Below are 17,860 nucleotides of genomic sequence, written 5' to 3'. Positions count from 1 at the left end.
TTGAAGGTGCACCGCAGAGATAATTCGAGAGCTGAAAATAAAAATAAAAAGCATGCTTCCGCGTTCCGCCCGCCTGAGACTAGCGCTTACTTTTGCTGGTGAAACCCGTTTCGGGCAACATTGAGCGAACGCGTAGCAAGCTGCCTCAGACTGCACGAGACGTGTATGACGTGAGGAGGGGGTCCAGGTCTTTCGGTTCCGGAAGCGAATCAGTTTAGTGCTGACATCTTGATCGCCGGCTAGTTATTCGAGGTGCTGTTCAGAACTTCAGGCTCTTTGCAAGACGACCAATGCTCCAATTCCGATGGCGTGTCATTATTTCTTTCTTAGCCTTCAACTAGCTTCCGAGCTGCGCTGGGGGCCTTGAAATGGTCAGTCACAGACAATCAGCCCAATCCACTAGCGGAAGGCTGACAGAAGGGAGCCTGGGCTTAGGCCGTTTTTCGAGGCGGAGCTTGCTTGCGAGCAAACGCTTGAAGATTCTCCGTGCGCCTATCATATCATATGGTATCCATGCTAGATGTCGGGAAGCAGCATGTTACACAAACAAATTCCTGTTTTTTTCCTGCGCAGATCTTAAAGCAAGCCCTCGTGGAGGATAAGACTGATGGGCGCGGTAATTCCGTGTCTGCCGGTGCGTCCAGGCGCGCAAGGACATCCATCACACCCTCGAGCATCAGCCCGGCCATACTACTTACTGCCCGTTGGTATATGCAAATATGCAATCCGGGTCGCGCGAAAACGGCTGATTTGTCACTTGTCACGCTCCTCCCGCTTTGGGCATGGTTAAGGTGCAGTACCGTCAGAAAAGAAAGTCTCACAGACCCCCAGAAGGAGCAGACGGGAAGAACGAGGGGTCTTGAAGCCGTTGACGGTTCCGCTTGGCGGCTTCCATGTTACGCATTCTGTCGATGCGCATTTGGTAAAAATTTCTAAGCGACGCATGTCAGTAAGGCAACCCATTCCCCTCTTCCTGCTAGTATCATACCGAGGTCGACCAGTGTAGAGGTGGGGTTCATACCTATGCAGCTCAAAAATACGTGGCGAGTCGTCCGACCCAGATGTGGATGTGTTTGTGCTTTGTTTCTTGATAGCATCAATCTGTAACTAACTGTTAGCGTGAAGGGGGGAACGGAAGGAGAGGGACGGGTAAAAGATACAAACCTTATCATCTCGTTCCTTCTCCTCCTTCTTATCGGAGTCTGCCTTCTTGTTTGAGTCATTCTCGGATGCATCTTTGGAGTCGTCCTTGTTCTTGTCTTTCTTGTCCTTCTCTTTCTCCTTCTTCTTCTTCTGCCTCTCCTCATACTCCTTCTTCACATTCTCTATCTCCCGTTCCATTGCCTGCGATTTCTTCTTCGCCTCCTCTTCCTCTGCATTGATAACTGGCGAGCAGAAGTGTCGGTCTTTAAGATGAACGGGGCAAATATAGAAGTAGTCCTGTAGTCCATTAGACAACAAGTTCTACCCCGTTATGTTTCTCACTTCCATAGTAAATAATAGGAAGCGGAAATCAGTTTAATTACCTTGCTGTTCGGGGTGATCAAGACACTACTCGACGGCTTGTGGCAGATCAAACAGGCTCGCGCTGCTGTATCTGCCACTCGGCGAAGATGCCAGATATTGGGGAGTTGGTTTGCCATTGTACAATCGTATATAGGAGATAAATCTCGTAAAGTCTAGGACTTTTGTCTATATGCAAGGGCTGCAGAACTGAAATCGCGATTGATGCGAGAGAGAAGATGGATCATGGAGTTGTTGTGCGGAGAAACGCCCGGTCATGTGACTACCTATAAGCTACTACACGCCGTAGAACAACTGGAATAATAACAAACCAAACTGTCATAATATTAAATATGTAGGGTATTGTACAGAAGATAGATTTTATCTACTCAGTCACACTGTCAATACTACGGAGCGCACTCCGTTCCCTCACTGGCGTCAAGGAATCCGTGTTCCTTGCGCGCCTCCGAGCATCCGTCCAGAGCATGTACTCGCCGTAACTCTGCGGCATAACGTGGACGTCGCCCTCAACTAAGAAAGTGTAATTGAACATTCCTGTTGACTTCTTCGTTCCGTGCTCTACGTCCCGGACTTTAGTGTCCACGCGGACCTGGATCTTGGTGTACTTGCTTTCGGCGCCCTCACGCTCCAGAGGTTCGGTATAGGCGACGGTAGCGCGCAGGTAGAGAACGCTCCCCACCGGGACTGGGTTCTCGAATGTGCTAGGATCCAGGGAGATGAAGTTGGGTCGGGCGTGAGAGAAGGATGCTGCGCAGCAGAAAGCTAGCTCAAAGGTCTGCTTGAGGAGGAAGCCACCGAAGATCATAAAGTTATGACGGTTTCGGTCCTGGGGCTGCATAATCATAGCGGATTTGAGGACTGTGCCACTCATGGAGAGAGTGTTGCGGGGTCTTTGGGCCGGCGATTCTGGGTCTATACTGGGTTGGTTGTTGATCTCAGGTAGATACTTGACCAGACTGAACTTACTAAGATACGACATTTCTTTCTTCCATAGATTGTGGATGAGGTTACTCTCCTCATCATCCGGGGCCTTCTCTAGAAGACTTCTCGTCCTCAGCGCTTTCTTAGCCTGGTAGTTCTTCTCCCCCTTTTGGAACAGTTCACGCTCTTCCTCAGTTTCTATCAAAAGAGGTGCAACAGCGGCCGGTCTACAAAGTTGGTCAGTACAAATCAACTGATACAAAGATTGGATAACTCACGCCTTCGTCTTAGGGTCAAGAGAAACCATAGTAAACGCGCAAGTAATCAAAACATCCTCAGGCTTGGCCTTCTCGCCAGCGGCTGGGACCTTCGCGACCTGGAGCGAAACCTCCATACTCGACCTCCCAGTGGCGTACGTAACCTGGCCACTCAGCTCGAGATCACAGATCTCCATCAAGGGGTGCTCGATTGTGATCCGATCCACAGCAGCAGTGACAGTCGCTACAGAGTCCCCTGTGTGCCTATAGGCAATAACACCGGAAAGGGCATCAAGGTCCATGAGCAACGAACCAAGTCTATATCCATTAGTCACAACATCCAAAACTCTACCACAAAAGAGGTAGTAGGAATAAAATACCTAATATGCCCAGAAGCATTCAAATAGGTATCCAAAAGCCACTTATCCTGGGCTAGTGGTAGAATCTATGCATTCACCCATGGTTAGTCGCACAACGCTCTGGACTCAGACAAACGCCCGCACAATTAAACGGTCGAGCGATCACGGAGTTAGTTACTAACAGCACTATAATAGCTATCCGACATCTTTTTCGGTGTCAAATCCGGCTTCGGGCGAGGCGCCTCCGTCTGGCCCTGCTGCACGGTCTCCCGACTCTTGTTCAGAGCCTCGACCCACGGCGTCTTGACGCGCATAGGCATCCATGTCGGGCGAAACGCAGCCGTGGATGGGGACGATTGGAACTCCCGACATGAAATTAGCGAATTTGATGGGTTCTCGGCGCGAGATCGCAGAATCGCGCTGGCGCCGGGGCTAGCTGTCGCGAGACGGTTGGACTGCCGTGCGACGGACCGTCTTGTGCTTAGGCTGAACATGGTGGCGCTCATCAATTATTTCTCAATTCGTGGGCCCTTGTACAGTAATGTAGTTGAGTTGGGTATAGAGCAGCCAGCGGCCGTTAGTAATGATGATCGGTGTGGTTGTTATTGGAGAGAGCTGCAGGGACGGAGATGAGACTCTTGTTCGGCTTCAGTGCTTCGCTTCCGCCCCCGATACCCGACTCGGCTGCTTTCCCGGAACAAGTCGGGGAGCCGATTAAGAACTAACCCGTTGGCTTGAGCCTTATAGAGCATGTCTCACGGCTGCAGATGTCAATTGGATTATCTGTGTCTATTATGGCGTTCTCGATCTGTATGATGGCCAATAATCGAAGCAATTCTCCACGTTTTGTGCAGCAAGATGTGACGTCATCTTTTTGTGCATACTCGGACGATATAGAATTGACGATCTATCTCTTAACTCTGCCCTATTATCGGCCGAGTGTCTTCAAATAAAGTGACAGATGGATGCTATAAGCTTAATACAGCTTCCCTTCATTTACCGGATCAGGAACCGTTTCATCATTGTGAAGAGTGTGCGTCAAAGTGAAGTCATTGAGTATCCGGCATCCCATGGAATATATATTAGGTCAAAGAGGGATCCAGGATAATCCTGTAGACATTCTCGATTAAATGATAGAATCCTATTGAAATATTATATTGCACTTTTATAATCCACCATGAGCGATCCGAACAACCCCAACATCCAGGACCGAACATCGCCCCAATGGGCTCTCTACCAACGCGAGAACTTCCTCAAGCTAAACGAAGGCAAAACAGCCCCATTCAACACCGGTAAGTCTCTCCTTTATCCCAAATCTAGACAGAGACGGAACAAAACCCTGATACATCTCCGTCTGCCGTTAGATCCAACAAAACTCGAACAGAAAGCGCGCGAAACCCTCAGCCTAGGAGGCTGGTACTACGCCTCCTCCAACGCCGGTCTCTCAACAACACACCTCGCAAACCGGCAGGCCTTCTACCGGCATCGCATAGTCCCCAACCAGCTCGTGGACACGAACCACCGCGACACAACAACCGAGATCTTCGGCCACCGCGCGTCCGCACCTATCGGCTTCGCGCCTATCGGGATAAACAAGATCTACCACCCATCCGCCGAACTCGCCGTCGCGAAAGTCGCCGGCGAGCTGAACCTGCCCTACTGCCTTTCGACGGCAGGGAGCTCGCCGATTGAGAAAGTCGGGGAAGCGAATGGGGAAGGAAACCCGCGGTTCTACCAGCTTTATATGCCGCATGATGACGAGCTGACGGTGTCGCTGCTGACGAGGGCGTGGAAGTCCGGGTTCGACGCGTGCATGTTGACGACGGATACGTGGCAGCTGGGGTGGCGGCATGATGATGTCGCGAACTCGAACTATGCGTTTTATCGGGGCATGGGTGCGGATTTGGGGCTGAGTGATCCTGTCTTCCAGAAGCGGTGTCGCGAGGAGGGGATTGATGTGGAGAAGGACGTTGTAGCGGCATCGGTCAAGTGGATTGATTCGGTGTGGCATGGGCGAGCTTGGTCATGGGATAAGATCCCGTGGTTGATTAAGACGTGGAAAGAGATTTCGGGGGGCAGGCCGTTTGTGATTAAGGGGATTCAGTCGGTAGCGGATGCGAAGAAGTGTGTTGAATATGGGGTTGATGGTATTGTGGTGAGTAACCATGCTGGGAGACAGGTGGATGGGGCGATTGCGAGCTTGGATGCGCTGGAGAATATTGTTGGCGCGGTGGGCGAGCAGTTGTATATTATGTACGATTCTGGGGTGAGAGGGGCAAGTGATGTTGCAAAGGCCCTGGCTTTGGGTGCGAAGTTTGTGTTCGTTGGGCGACTTTGGATCTGGGGGCTTAGTATTATGGGTGAGGAGGGGGTGCGCCATGTCATGAAGTCGCTTTTGGCAGACTTTGATATCCTCATGGCGGTTGGTGGGTTCAACAGTGTGAAGGACTTTGATAAGTCCATCTTAGGTATGTGCGCCGCATGGCAAGTAATTGTTTGGCCTGAAGCTCACATCGTTGCAGAATCGTACCCGAAGTCGTATTCGTTGATTCCAGACAGAGTGCTATGATCATTGGAGCCATACTATGAAGAACATCAGAAATCGTTATATCCAAGAGGTAGTATATTTCTAGTACCGCTATGTATTGAAACAATGCCATGAATCAACATGTTGTATCTGATTATAATGATATATGCAATGAAATCGGCACGTAGTGACAAGTGGATATGTAAAGAGGACACGATATATGTACCATCCCAGATTGGGAAAACCGCTAAATATAAGACAAGAATAGAAGAGTGGCCAAAGCAGGCCAGCCGTAACTGGGAACCCTAAAAGCAGGTGTTCCGGCGCCAGTGAAGTCGGCGGAGGTGTCGGTAGGATTGGATGTATCGGTGGAATCGGAAGAGAATGTGTCTGTGGGCGTGGCAGCTGACGCCGTGGAGGTGGTGTTTGTTCCAGGTGTAGGAGAGTCAGGAAGTTGGGCAAAGCCAATGCGGTCATTGTCATAATCAAAGACCGAGTAGACATTTTTGAGGAATGTGTCGCCTAGGATCATGAGGTCGTCTCCAAACATGGCTTGAGCGATGAGAGTCGAGACGCAGCCATCGCCAGACTCTAGTTCAGAGCCAATATAATCCTTGGGAGACATGCTGTAGCCCACTCCCGAGAAGTGAAATTGTATGTCGACTGTCGAGTCGCACGGGACAAGATAATTCTCCTCTGACAGTTTCTTGGAACCGGGAATGAGTTTATGCAATGCCTCTGCATCTTTCGGAGGAATCAACGAGTATGATGTCCCCGTGTCAATGATGGCATTTTTGTTACTGAGACCCCAGGATTTGCCGTCAATGCTCACGTCTTCCAACGGAATGCTCCAATGGATGCTTGATTCTTCGACATCGGTGTACACAATGTCCCCCTTGAACTTGTTCTTATCCACCCCGCCAAATGTAACGGTTCCGTCTTTTTTTCCGTCCGAGTTGCGCGACATGTGGAAACCAACAATGTTCGACTCGAGGTTCTCCTGCTTGGTGACAAGGTCCATAAATACCGGCCTGTCGCCCATTGAGGTGTCATTGGAGCGACCGAGTCCAAGGATACCGTCTATAGGATAATCCCGGAAGTCATCGGTGGCATTGTTGGCCAGTCCAAAGGTCATTTCCACATTGATGTTGGCGATGGTCAAGTGGTCCTTGACGAGGTTTCCACTAACTTTGCCCGAACCGTATCCCACTTCAAATGTTTCCTTTGTCGGCTCAACGGTCGAGGAGCTTTCATCGCCAAACGTATTGTGCATTTGACAAGGCTGGGCCGTGCAATCCGAACCGAACAACCAAGTATTCGCACCCCCTGTATCCAACATCATCCATACTGGTTGTCCGGGGGTACCGACATTCACGGTCGAAAAGTATGAGTAGTCCATGCCATCTTGGTTGAGAGCGACTGTGTTTGGTGACGAGGGTTTATCGGCTAAAACAACCTTGTAGATGTTGTCACGGCGAACGTTGGAGTTTTCGATATCCAGCGCCAAAGGGCTGTCGTCCGAGGAACTCGAGTCTTCCTCCTCGTCATGACCAATATCGCCTGAAAGCAACTTCACTGGCACAAACCGACGTTCCGGGGTGTCACCGGAGGAAATGGAGGAACGGCGGGGGATCGTCTTCACCTTAAAGCTGTATGGAATGAAGGCATTGACGCCTGTGGAAAGATAGGCTGCAGAAAGAAGACATAGTGAGAGACGCATGATCCGGCCGCGGATCTAGTTGAGAAATAGGTGAACAAGCGAAATCATTGAGAGAATATCGAAACTGGACTGGGTCCTGGGTTTGTTCGCATAAGGATAAATGCCACAGAATTGAGAGGTCAGAGACGAGAGACGACCGATTAAGATTAAGACAATGCAGATTTGAAAGAAGGAGCGACAATTAATGAACTATGCAGCAGTTCGATAAAAATAGTACAGAAGAGGCTGCAGAGGAGCGAGGGCGAGGTCAAAAATGTGGTGATAATCGACAATATGGAGACAAACTATGTTGTACAGAGAAATGGGCACAAACGCAGGGCGTCTAGACCAAGCCACAAGAAAAAGCAAACGCAAATGGGATATCAACGACGAGAGAAACAGGGACAAGGGGAAAAAGGGAGGTTGAGGAGGTTGAGGATGTCCAACTCCATGTCCGGGGGAGTTCCAAGGTTGGGAAGAGTTGCACGAAGCAGTCTTCCAAGTTGCAACCTTCTGACATCGTTCAGTGCAAAGATCCAGCCTTCTTCCAAGGTTGTGCTCTGCAAGAAAGGGAAAGGCGCATGCTAAGAACCATTCTGACTGGCTGCTCATAGGCTAGTTCGCGAACGGTCTCGGATCTTCGGTACATCGGCCTCATTTGAGCATTCCGGGTGGAGATTGAGGGGTGCCCCTGAATGTGCTATCGCAAGCAATTTGGAAGGAGGCAAATGATGGCTGGAATTCTTATCTTTAACGATCCTGATATTAATGACCGAGGCTTTATCATGGAGAGAGGGATAGTGCGAGTAGGGACTAGGGAGCGTAAATGAGACATGCAGTGGCCACCAGTTTGCGGATTGTCCGGAGTAGAGTTGTTTCAGTTATGGACTGAAGCTGTTCAGATTGCTTGCCCCACAACTTTGCCACTCTTCAACTCTTAGGCTAGTGGGCATTGGCCATTAAAGACTGAGGACTGAGGAGCCAGGACTGGAGTGCACGGTGGTCCTGACTCAGGCTGCCAGGCATGTAACACGACTAACTACTAGTAGTTAGTTAACTATGCCAAGCTTTATGCGTACATTGCTGATTAAAAGGAATTATTCTATACATAACTACGACCCGCGAAAGTGTATCTGCCATGTGCGCAGCACATAAACTTCGACACATTTAAACTCACCACGGGCCGCTCAAGACATATTGAACTATAATATTCCCGCAATGCGTCCTCTACCAAATTATAATCCCGGCAATTGGCTTTCCAGGCTCGAAGTATAATTGAATGACCAAAGAGAAGGCATTGATGGCCGCATCCTAAGGTTGAGAACATCAATACTAATAGTAGACCGACAACAACGCCCCATCAGTACGCGCGCACAGGTGGCAAGGAGTAGACACGAGGGTAAAATCTATAGCCACCATCAAGACAATTAACATCCGCCGTGTCCTCTTTCTCTACCGACCAGCTACGGAGTACCGCAACGGATATTCACATGCATTGAAGCGGTACCTGACATGTCGGAAGATACCGGAAGCTTCGCTCAAAACAACACCACTATCTTCAAGTCACTTGATGAGTTGGGCTGCCAATCCGAATATTATCGAGGATACCGAAACATTTCGGTCAGATGGAGACCACGGGACTGCGGAGTTGATTAGAATTCTAGGTGCAGAAGCCAATGCGGCAACCGGGGATATGATCCCATACGACACCTAGACAAATTAGGTAGTGACGGGTTAGTGTGCGGAAGTTGATCTACAGCGGACGGCATCGTCCCGGGTTTTTACGTCACGAGCACGAGTCCGGGGAATCGGGAATCGGGATGGACTGCATTTTCGTTCTCCGCATTCTCAGATTGATGATGATCAATACTAATGAACAGCCAAGGTACATTTGGACAGTAATGAAACAGCCGAGGCAAACATATGATGCATGGAGAAGCTGAACATTCAAACAAGACAGTCAACAAGATAGTCAACAAGACTTCAATATTAACCACTTTTAAAGTAGTTTTCGTATAGCGCTAAATAAGACATATAATAACAGTAGGAAAGATGATCACTTCCTGGGGGCACTTTGCTGCTGTTTAGGACCTAAAAGGTCATCTAAGAATCCGCTCCAGAGTTCTGAGACAACACCGGTGTTGTCTCCATTCTGTTGCCTCTTGATTTCTGCGGCGTATCTAGATTTCCCGACCGCTTCGGTAAGAGAGAATGGGTCGATATCCACGGAGTCATTGTCGACAACCTCGGACATAGGGCTTGCGGAGATTTCTGCTCCGTCACCGGAGACGGTGTAGACCTGGGGCTTCATAGGAGCCTCCGAGGACCGGGCTGGGTCATAGTTGCTGTACATATCGGGAAGGATCGGAACCGGTACATCAGCGGATCCATGGCTCTCCGCAATGGAGGGCATGTAGGCAAAGTCAACGGTAGACGTGTCGTTGACGGATTTGAGGGAGCGGGAAGTATTGAATTCACGACTGGGTACACTAGATGGGCCGAGGTATGTTAGCTTGGTTTTCGATCTTCATGAGTTGCGGGATGCGACACTGGGTGCAAAGGGGGCCTGTTACGTACTCCGAGGGAGAGCTGCTGTTGATTCTCCTCATGGCAATGCTGAACGCACGGGACTGAAGGAAATCATGATTGGAAAGGCGTTCGACAAGCTATACAAGAGGAACGTCAGTTATATTGTACGAAGTAGTGCTGGCGCACTCGGAATGGCACATACCTCTGCCTGGGTACCAGTGGCTCCGAGGGAGCGCTTTTGGCACTCGATCTTCAGATCCGCGAGATTGCGAGTAGAGTACAGTGTCGCCTTGTCTGAAACATTGGCAGGCTGTGCAGACTGGGCACCAGTGATGTGTAGACCCCGGCGGTAGGAAGGAGAGAAAGTATGCTGCTGGGAGAGCAGGCGGAGCGCGCGGAGCGACGTTGAACGGGGGGCAGCCATTGTGAGCTGAAACTGATATTCAATATATTGAAATCGGAAGATGTGCGAGTGGCGTGTGACGAGGTTTATATGTGAGAGGAGCCAAAGTTGGGATGAGGAATGTAGGTATGTGTGTGTAGTGCAACGCTAAGAGTAGATAGTACGTATGCAACTGGGCTGCAGAAGTAGGTACAGGGAGGTGAGAGTGGCTCTGAGGACGCAAGAAGCTGAAGGAGGAATCCAGGAGGATGAAAAGAGAGAGAAGAAAGTCAGACTTCAGCCGGGGGTCACGTCGTACTTGAAGGTGCAGAGGAGCTCTGGGACTGTAGGACTGGAACCGTTGGGGGGATGTTGAGCTCTCCACTCTGGACAGTCAGTGGACACCAGGGCTGGCGGTCTGGCCAAGCCGGCCGGGTGTTTAATAGTAGCGCCCCTAAGGAGATCGATCGCTGCGTCTATCAGTAGCATTGGGTCATGTGGAACAACGTCGACGACCTCGACTACAAGCATGTCCACTTCGTCATCCCCTCTCTGGGATTGCCCCCTCGCCAAATTTGAAGATTGGCGAGTTTGTTATAGATTATTGGCCAAAACATGGATCGGAGACGGGATTTCATGGATGAGGGAGGGGTAAACTTGACACCCCCGACCCATGATCAGCAGCAATTCTGGCAGACCAGTCTTCTGCTATTTCCATCCCCCCTTCCCCCCTCTCGGAGACACAAGGATGCTACACCGGTGTTTATCGAGCGTGGGCCAATAGCGACAAAATGTCAGGTAATGAACACGCCATCTCCATGCTCATCGTGGTGTCGAAGACAGGCTTACGGTAAGTTTCAGTCTTCACGTCTTGCATATTATTGTCAGACTACGTGTATCCTCTCCTCAGCTGCGCTTGGTGTTCTGCGAATGAGGCGTGCCCGGAGTAATCATGATACTGGATATGGACGAAGACTGTTAGCGTGTTCCGCAGATCACTTCGAGAAGCAAGACGACTGATGAACAAGCTTCTTGATGATAGGAACCGTTGACACGGTCGTTACCATCGTATTCATCCAGCATAATTCTTCTTATCTTACTATATTACATGTTGCTTGTTGAGTCAGTCTTGGCCACAGTTACTCTCTTTGCGTGCTGCAAAATCCCAGTCATGACGTGGGAGATCAGACCCATAACAAGCCCGGTAGCCTTGACGGTCCGCATACGATGTCCCTCCGCATAGGATAACATCGGTTCTACCACCAATCATTTACATTCCTTACGTACACTTCTGTCTAGTACTCATTCACTCAGCTTTCACCATGCTCGCGAATACAATGTAGAAGCTTGGAAATGCATCAGAGCGACCCGCATTTCGCCTTGCAGTCTTTCGGTGAAACGAGGCCAACAATTTTCGCATGATGGGAATGTGGATAAGCAAATGGGCTGATCCCTATCCTTCGTTGGCGGGGGATTACATCTACTGTGTAGATTGAAGAATAGGGCGGATTGTTGGTGTTATTTCCGGGAGCTGCGGCTGGCCAGTCATCTCCAGCCTGGACGGAAAGCCTCGTTTTGGCATTTGTTGGGGCCCTGGGGGGCGGTGAAATGGGGCCACGTGAGCACTGTTGTGCCTGCGGGACGGCGATCGGAGTTTCCCTGGCATTCCGCGGTGCTTTTCCCGTTGAGATGACGGGAAATTGATGCCCCCTGGTTTTGGCAGTCGTGGCTTGTGACTTGTCGTGCTGGTGTTTACGCCGCATTTTGAGATATAAATTTTGGCTAGGAGATCTAAAAATTGCCGGGCTCCACCACGTCGCTTGGCTATGGAGTAGATGGACATCTCATCATTATTCAGGCAACATACGGAGTAATAATAGTAACAGGGATGGGGCAAAACAGTGTCGATTTGTATCTTCTCTCTTGAGTCAATATCCAACGGAGAGACCTGAGTGCTGCTTTGTATTTGAAACCATACAATCCTTGTCAAACTGGCCCAAGCTCTTTAGAGCTTTGATGCTCTGGAATTTCGGCCCCTGGCGATCTTCCGAGCATATGGGTGTAGACGACTGTCGGGCACGAGGTGGTCGACATCTCCCGTGTTGACTAGGTGAGGGCCGGCTTCATCGAGCGAGATGATTCCACTGTTACGCATAGAGGTTTCCAGTTCATCCCGCATAACTAGCATCGTCAGCGTGTCCCTTCAAAACCTGAAAACTGCAAGAAACAAGGAAAAGGCATGCTTACTATCGATCAGATGCTCCACTCCATCCTGACCATAGTTGGTTGCGAAGAGCATACTGCGTCCCATGCCCACCGCGGTTGCGCCTAAACAGATGGCTTTCAGGATGTCTGATCCCCGTCGGATGCCGCTGTCCACGTAGATTTCCATCCTATCAAAGATCTCTGGGCAGCGCTTGTGAAGTTCCAAGAGGGTGATAATGGACGGGGGACTTGTGTCGAGGTTACGTCCTCCATGGTTGCTTAGCAGGATACCATCAAGCCCTGCCTGCATTGCCAGGATGGCGTCGTCTGCAGACATAACCCCTTTCAGGCATACAGGAAGGTGGGTATGGTTCCGAACCCACACAAGATCCTCCCACGTCAACCCAGGGTCAATGAACCCTGCCATTACCCTACCTAATCCACCCCCCTTTTTGTCATTCTTTGCCTGCGATGGCGACATTGGGACTGACAAGTTCTCATCAGCCTTAACTCGCTCATCTGCTTCCCGTTTTCCTGGCCATGCTGCATCTACAGTCACAAAAATAGCCTTGATATTAGGGTTTGCTGAGCATTGACGTAGTAGTGCTGCTGACTTTTCACGGTCTCGGTTTACATATAATTGGAAGAAGAAGCTTGCTCCGGGAGCAGCGTTCTTGAGCTCTTCCATCGTGTAAGAGGAATTATTCGATATCTGCCGATATTGGTTAACGAAAGGTATTCTTCCACATACTTTCCATTACGTACTCCTTGCATGATGCCTCTGCTCTCACACGCTCGTGCGATGGCGCACTCACCATCCTGGTGGATAAGTTTCGCCATGGCCGCAGGGCTGACGAATAATGGCATAGAGAGATCGACTCCAAGGATCTTGGACTTTGTGTCCACAGACCGCACATTTCTCAGAACTCGAGGTCGAAACCAAATACGGTCAAAGCACGACTTATTTGCATCGCGTGTGATGAGATCCGTCGCAGCACTTGAGTAAAACGCCCATGTCTTTTTACTGGCAGTTCTAGACGCGACATGCTCAAAGTCGTGCGAATTAATCAGCGTTTCCAGTGGCGGCTTGTCATTCTCCCATACCGCCTCGGGCTTTTCACTCGCCGGCTGTTTGTCCCAGTCTTCGTGTATCGTTGACTCGTCAAGCTTGCCCTTGTACTGCTCTGGCGCCAACTCTGCCTTTAAAAGTCCAGGGGTGTGGACTTCGGAGTACGCCTTGGTGGCATCTCGACCGGCATATTTTAAGATAACTGAAAATCAAATTAGCAACGATGCCCTGCAGGTTTGATATGCAAGACTCACTCGTGGATCCTCCGGGGTGCTTGTCCAAAAAATTCGTTACATCCCACACTTGATTATCTACAACTATCCAGCAATCATCTGGTGTGTTGTGGTTCGAGATCTCATGGGTAGACAGACGTTTTTCTTGCGCCATCTTTGCACTTGCCGATGGGGCGAATGTTGAAAAATACCGCAGGGAAAGCAAGCAGGAACAGGTGGAGAGACGAGGCAGGGATGCGAAGATATACGAGTTGGCCTTCGGGCGAAGTGCGTCCGAGGCAGCATTTTTACCTCCGCACTTCTCTGCGAAAATGCGGAGAGCAGTACGTTACTACATAGGGAGTAGGTACTCCTAGCAGGTCCACAGCGGGACCTCCTCCGCAAGCTCCAATTATTTGCAGTCTACTCAGGCCCCATGCAAGGATAATTTGAATAATTGAGATAGTTATGCGGAAGGTTCCCGATCTGAGACTATTTGCTTGTCTTTGACACCGCAGTTCTTCTCTGGCAGCTGGTATTGTTGAATACTCAATTACTGTGTCATATTCGAGGGGTCCTGTGACGGAGAAACCTCGAGAAAGAGTAATGACCAATCACAAAGAACGAATTAAGTAGCACGTCAAGCACTCGGACCCAATGTGGTGGGGAGGATCTCCCAAATCTCGGTCAACGGGTCAAGTTTCAAGCAGAGAATCGGATAATTGCCGAGATGCTCAGAGGGTGTCAGCCACAGTGGCTTGCGCGCCAAGACTCAGGCACAAATGGCAACCTTCAGCCTCTGAAGATGCTTGTTACTCTTCATCCCAAGTAGAACACTGCATAGCGGCTCGGTCTCTTGTCTACCAATGAAAGGGGGCTTTTTTGTAGGCAGCACTTTCGGAAAATTGGGCAATATCACTAAAACTACGTCTCCTTTCCGCGCTATCAAAAGAAACAGGGTGTGCCCACCAGTCACTGTCTGGCGACATAGTCAAAGTATGTTCTTATTGCGGCTGTATTGATGGGGTTTTACATACGCTCCATTGCTTGTGTTGGGATCTTAGGCTCACAATTCAACAGCGTCCTGCACGACTCCGCCTTCGTCATTTTATCCCCCATTTTGCAAGCGGGAAAGCTCTACTTATTCTCCGGCTTCTGCCCCGTTATCCAAGATGGGCGACACAAGTACAACCATCAGATATGTGGATGTACGTCTTCACTGTGACCGGTTCTTTCTTCGTCGGGAAGCTGATCAGAGCGCAACGCCCTGAAATCTTAGATCGGAATCAACCTGAGTGACCCGGTGTTCAAAGGCAGGTACCACGGGAAGCAGGTCCACGACGATGATTTAGACGATATTATTCAGCGCGCACGGGATGTGGGCTGCCGGAAGTTTATGGTAACTGGCTCCGACTTAGAAGAGTCGAAGCATGCTATCGAAATCGCTCAGAAATACCGTATGTTGAGCACACCTGTCACTACTTCACAGCCTTCACAGACCACCAGGACTAACTCTCCCTAGCTGGATTCTGCTATGCAACTGTTGGGGTTCACCCTTGTCAAGCCAAACACTTTGATATATTTCCCGGTGGTCCAGAAAAATTGTTGGATGAACTTAGGTCACTAGCATTGGACTCAAAGAAGGCAGGCCATGCTGTTGCCTTCGGAGAGATTGGATTAGATTACGACAGACTATTCTTGAGTGCAAAAGAGCCGCAGCTTAAGTATTTTGAGGCCCAGCTTGAAATCGCGGTCGAAATTCAGCTACCTCTTTTCCTGCATTCGCGCGCAGCCAGTGACGATTTTGAGAGGCTACTGGCTCCAAAGCTGGAAAAACTTCCAAACCGAGGACTCGTTCATAGTTTTACAGGGACTCTGGAAGAGATGAACCGGATGGTGGCGCTTGGCCTAGATATTGGAGTCAACGGGTGCAGCTTGAAGACAGAAGAGAATCTAGAGGTCGTAAAAGCCATCCCCTTGGATAGACTCCAAATTGAGACTGATGGACCTTGGGTAAGGGTCACTCTAATACTCATTTATTACGGTTATTAACTTGAGTTTATAGTGCGAGATTCGCCCGTCGCACGCCTCGTCCAAATTCTTGACTGGCGCGCCCCCTTTACCAAAGGCAGTCAAAAAAGAAAGATGGCAGAAGGGGCTCATGGTAAAAGGCCGAAATGAGCCCGTTGCAATTGCCCAGGTCGCCCATGTCATTGCCGGGGTTAAGGGGATAACAGTGGAGGAGGTCTGTGAAGCGTGAGTATTCAATTCCCTTGAGAGCTACTTCGGCTGCTAAGATTCTATCCATCAGTGCGTGGACCAACTCGATAAAGATGTTCGGGCTCGGCGAGGAAGCTCCTTAGCTCTTCGTCACCGGCTTATTACTTTCGCACATAATCCTAGGGGTCTTTTCGGGCCGAAGGTGGATAGGGATAGAAGCTGTCATCCGCTTTTTTTCACTGTATAGAGCTAGACCAAGCGCAACTGGTCAACATCAGACCAGAACCGTTACAAAAGCCAAAGCCCATATGTATTGGTTGAATGGTTCCGATATTATTGGATATAAAGACACTTTTCTTTTCTTGGCAAAGCAGCCATTGTATCGCGATCCTTCTTTTCTTCTTGACCTCCTTCCAAAACCTATTCACTAGTTCTGCCTTTGCACTTCACTACTCAGTCTATCAGGAATAGCTCACTATGTGAATATTAGGCGCTTCCACAACATTATCCTTTCTCTGGTTGACCGCTGTACTTTGGCTTGGCTGCTATTCATTCTCCTGCTCTCACAAATCTCGACATCTTTCGTTTCGGCTCTTTTGTTTGCATTCTTGATGTTCTACTTAAATCGCTCCTCTTTCCAGGCACAGCACATGCGGAGGCCTTTTTTTCTGCAAGTGCTTGCGCTTGTTTACTTCTCTTCACACCTCACCGCCCCCATACCTCCTAGTATAACACCACACCTTTGAATTCACATCATGGTCTCTACATGTTAAGCTCCTGAGTGTGAACGAGAGGATACTCCTTTTGTCGTCTGTTTTATCCAGTTCGGCTTACTCACGTTATTTTCCACCATGACTGCCCTCCAGCTCGACAGTTAGACTTTCTAGTCTGTCTCGAGATTCATCGTTCTTTTGCCTTGTTGTTTCAACGTTATAGTGAGACGTGGTTTCCTGGAGCCGGCCTTCTTTCTCGTCTTTTTGAAATATCCCAGCAGAATTGTTGTTTGCTGAACCTGGGCTGCATGCCCATTCGCCTCACCCCGGATACCTCCAAAAAGACCACCATAATGGCCTACCCTTTGACGAATAAGACCACCAATAGCGCTAACGAAACCAAGCAAGGTTGGTTTTCGCAGGTCAATATGCCATGTCATGCTCTGTCTCTAACAGTTGCGCCGGGCATAGCCGAAAAGTCAGTTATCAGGGTTTCTCCGCTGGAGTCGGAGGACCCTGATGTTGGAGAATCAGAATTGCCCGCGAACTTTGGGGAAGTTGCAAAAGGAATATATCGCAGCGCGTTTCTTCAGTCTTGCAATCTCCCAGCACTCAAGCTCCTGAAATTGCGAACCATAATGTAGGTCTATCTTGGCTGCCGCTTGTGGACCTCAGGCTTATGCATGATTTATAGTACTCTTGTCGAAGAGCCATTTTCGCCGAGCCACTCGAGTTTTTTGAAGGAGAACGGGATCAAACATTACCGCATTCCCTTCATTGCAAATAAGGACGCTTCTGTCAAAACACCAGACGGTGTCGTGAATACCATTCTCAGGATAATGCTGGACAAGGCCAATCACCCTATGCTCATACACTGCAATAAAGGAAAAGTAAGTCCAAAAACTTTTGTAAGTGATGTCTCAATGGCTAACGCAATGATAATTAGCATCGTACTGGGTGCGTGACTGGCTGCTTTCGGAAGCTCCAGGGGTGGGAGAAACAAGATATAGTTGATGAGTATGTCCGTTTCGCTCGACCAAAGCAACGTCCGCTGGACGAGGCGTTTATTGAGGCATTTGACCCGTCAAATCTCACCCACTTGGCTAAAACTTGCGGTGCAAAGTCGTGGGATTCATCTGGAACATACGACAATATTAGGGCTGAGAAAGATCAAGGCTCACCAGAAAACCTGTTCCAAACTTCCTCAGTTCCTCGTAATGATGTTCGCGTGGCTTCTTGACTC

General features: G+C 49.5%; 9 protein-coding genes across 9 annotated transcripts; 4 read left to right on the top strand and 5 right to left on the bottom strand.

Annotated features, from left to right (window-relative positions):
* Positions 1–817: 817 nt before the first annotated feature.
* On the bottom strand, positions 818–1,643 carry APUU_70603S (AAA-ATPase Vps4-associated 1 family protein; the record flags this gene model as incomplete). Its single annotated transcript, XM_041695494.1, has 4 exons — positions 818–932; positions 1,022–1,101; positions 1,165–1,440; positions 1,527–1,643. The coding sequence occupies 4 exons, from the start codon at positions 1,641–1,643 to the stop codon at positions 818–820; spliced, it is 588 nt and encodes a 195-aa protein (XP_041561219.1).
* A 245-nt stretch (positions 1,644–1,888) lies between these two features.
* Positions 1,889–3,567, bottom strand: APUU_70602S (putative acyl-CoA thioester hydrolase; the record flags this gene model as incomplete). Its single annotated transcript, XM_041695493.1, has 5 exons — positions 1,889–2,436; positions 2,491–2,672; positions 2,724–3,020; positions 3,083–3,147; positions 3,244–3,567. 5 exons carry the CDS (start codon positions 3,565–3,567, stop codon positions 1,889–1,891), a joined length of 1,416 nt encoding a protein of 471 aa, XP_041561218.1.
* A 671-nt stretch (positions 3,568–4,238) lies between these two features.
* Positions 4,239–5,630, top strand: APUU_70601A (L-lactate dehydrogenase; the record flags this gene model as incomplete). Its single annotated transcript, XM_041695492.1, has 3 exons — positions 4,239–4,353; positions 4,426–5,529; positions 5,584–5,630. 3 exons carry the CDS (start codon positions 4,239–4,241, stop codon positions 5,628–5,630), a joined length of 1,266 nt encoding a protein of 421 aa, XP_041561217.1.
* Positions 5,631–5,835: 205 nt separating this feature from the next.
* Positions 5,836–7,308, bottom strand: APUU_70600S (pepsin-like aspartic protease; the record flags this gene model as incomplete). The annotated part of the gene is made up of 1 exon (XM_041695491.1): positions 5,836–7,308. One exon carries the CDS (start codon positions 7,306–7,308, stop codon positions 5,836–5,838), a length of 1,473 nt encoding a protein of 490 aa, XP_041561216.1.
* A 2,035-nt stretch (positions 7,309–9,343) lies between these two features.
* On the bottom strand, positions 9,344–10,240 carry APUU_70599S (uncharacterized protein; the record flags this gene model as incomplete). Its single annotated transcript, XM_041695489.1, has 3 exons — positions 9,344–9,776; positions 9,865–9,953; positions 10,019–10,240. The coding sequence occupies 3 exons, from the start codon at positions 10,238–10,240 to the stop codon at positions 9,344–9,346; spliced, it is 744 nt and encodes a 247-aa protein (XP_041561215.1).
* A 573-nt stretch (positions 10,241–10,813) lies between these two features.
* APUU_70598A (uncharacterized protein) lies at positions 10,814–11,218 on the top strand (the record flags this gene model as incomplete). Its single annotated transcript, XM_041695488.1, has 2 exons — positions 10,814–10,996; positions 11,060–11,218. 2 exons carry the CDS (start codon positions 10,814–10,816, stop codon positions 11,216–11,218), a joined length of 342 nt encoding a protein of 113 aa, XP_041561214.1.
* A 985-nt stretch (positions 11,219–12,203) lies between these two features.
* Positions 12,204–13,859, bottom strand: APUU_70597S (FMN-dependent alpha-hydroxy acid dehydrogenase; the record flags this gene model as incomplete). The annotated part of the gene is made up of 4 exons (XM_041695487.1): positions 12,204–12,379; positions 12,446–13,115; positions 13,169–13,674; positions 13,727–13,859. 4 exons carry the CDS (start codon positions 13,857–13,859, stop codon positions 12,204–12,206), a joined length of 1,485 nt encoding a protein of 494 aa, XP_041561213.1.
* Positions 13,860–14,550: 691 nt separating this feature from the next.
* APUU_70596A (3'-5'-exodeoxyribonuclease) lies at positions 14,551–16,047 on the top strand (the record flags this gene model as incomplete). The annotated part of the gene is made up of 6 exons (XM_041695486.1): positions 14,551–14,680; positions 14,765–14,892; positions 14,964–15,141; positions 15,207–15,697; positions 15,750–15,940; positions 15,996–16,047. 6 exons carry the CDS (start codon positions 14,551–14,553, stop codon positions 16,045–16,047), a joined length of 1,170 nt encoding a protein of 389 aa, XP_041561212.1.
* Positions 16,048–16,970: 923 nt separating this feature from the next.
* yphA (tyrosine phosphatase family protein) lies at positions 16,971–17,857 on the top strand (the record flags this gene model as incomplete). The annotated part of the gene is made up of 4 exons (XM_041695485.1): positions 16,971–17,025; positions 17,089–17,257; positions 17,312–17,507; positions 17,564–17,857. The coding sequence occupies 4 exons, from the start codon at positions 16,971–16,973 to the stop codon at positions 17,855–17,857; spliced, it is 714 nt and encodes a 237-aa protein (XP_041561211.1).
* Positions 17,858–17,860: the final 3 nt, after the last annotated feature.

Source organism: Aspergillus puulaauensis, chromosome 7, assembly GCF_016861865.1.
Source record: "Aspergillus puulaauensis MK2 DNA, chromosome 7, nearly complete sequence".
In the NCBI taxonomy this organism is placed as follows: domain Eukaryota; kingdom Fungi; phylum Ascomycota; class Eurotiomycetes; order Eurotiales; family Aspergillaceae; genus Aspergillus; species Aspergillus puulaauensis.
This window is presented reverse-complemented; position numbering and strand designations above follow the sequence as displayed.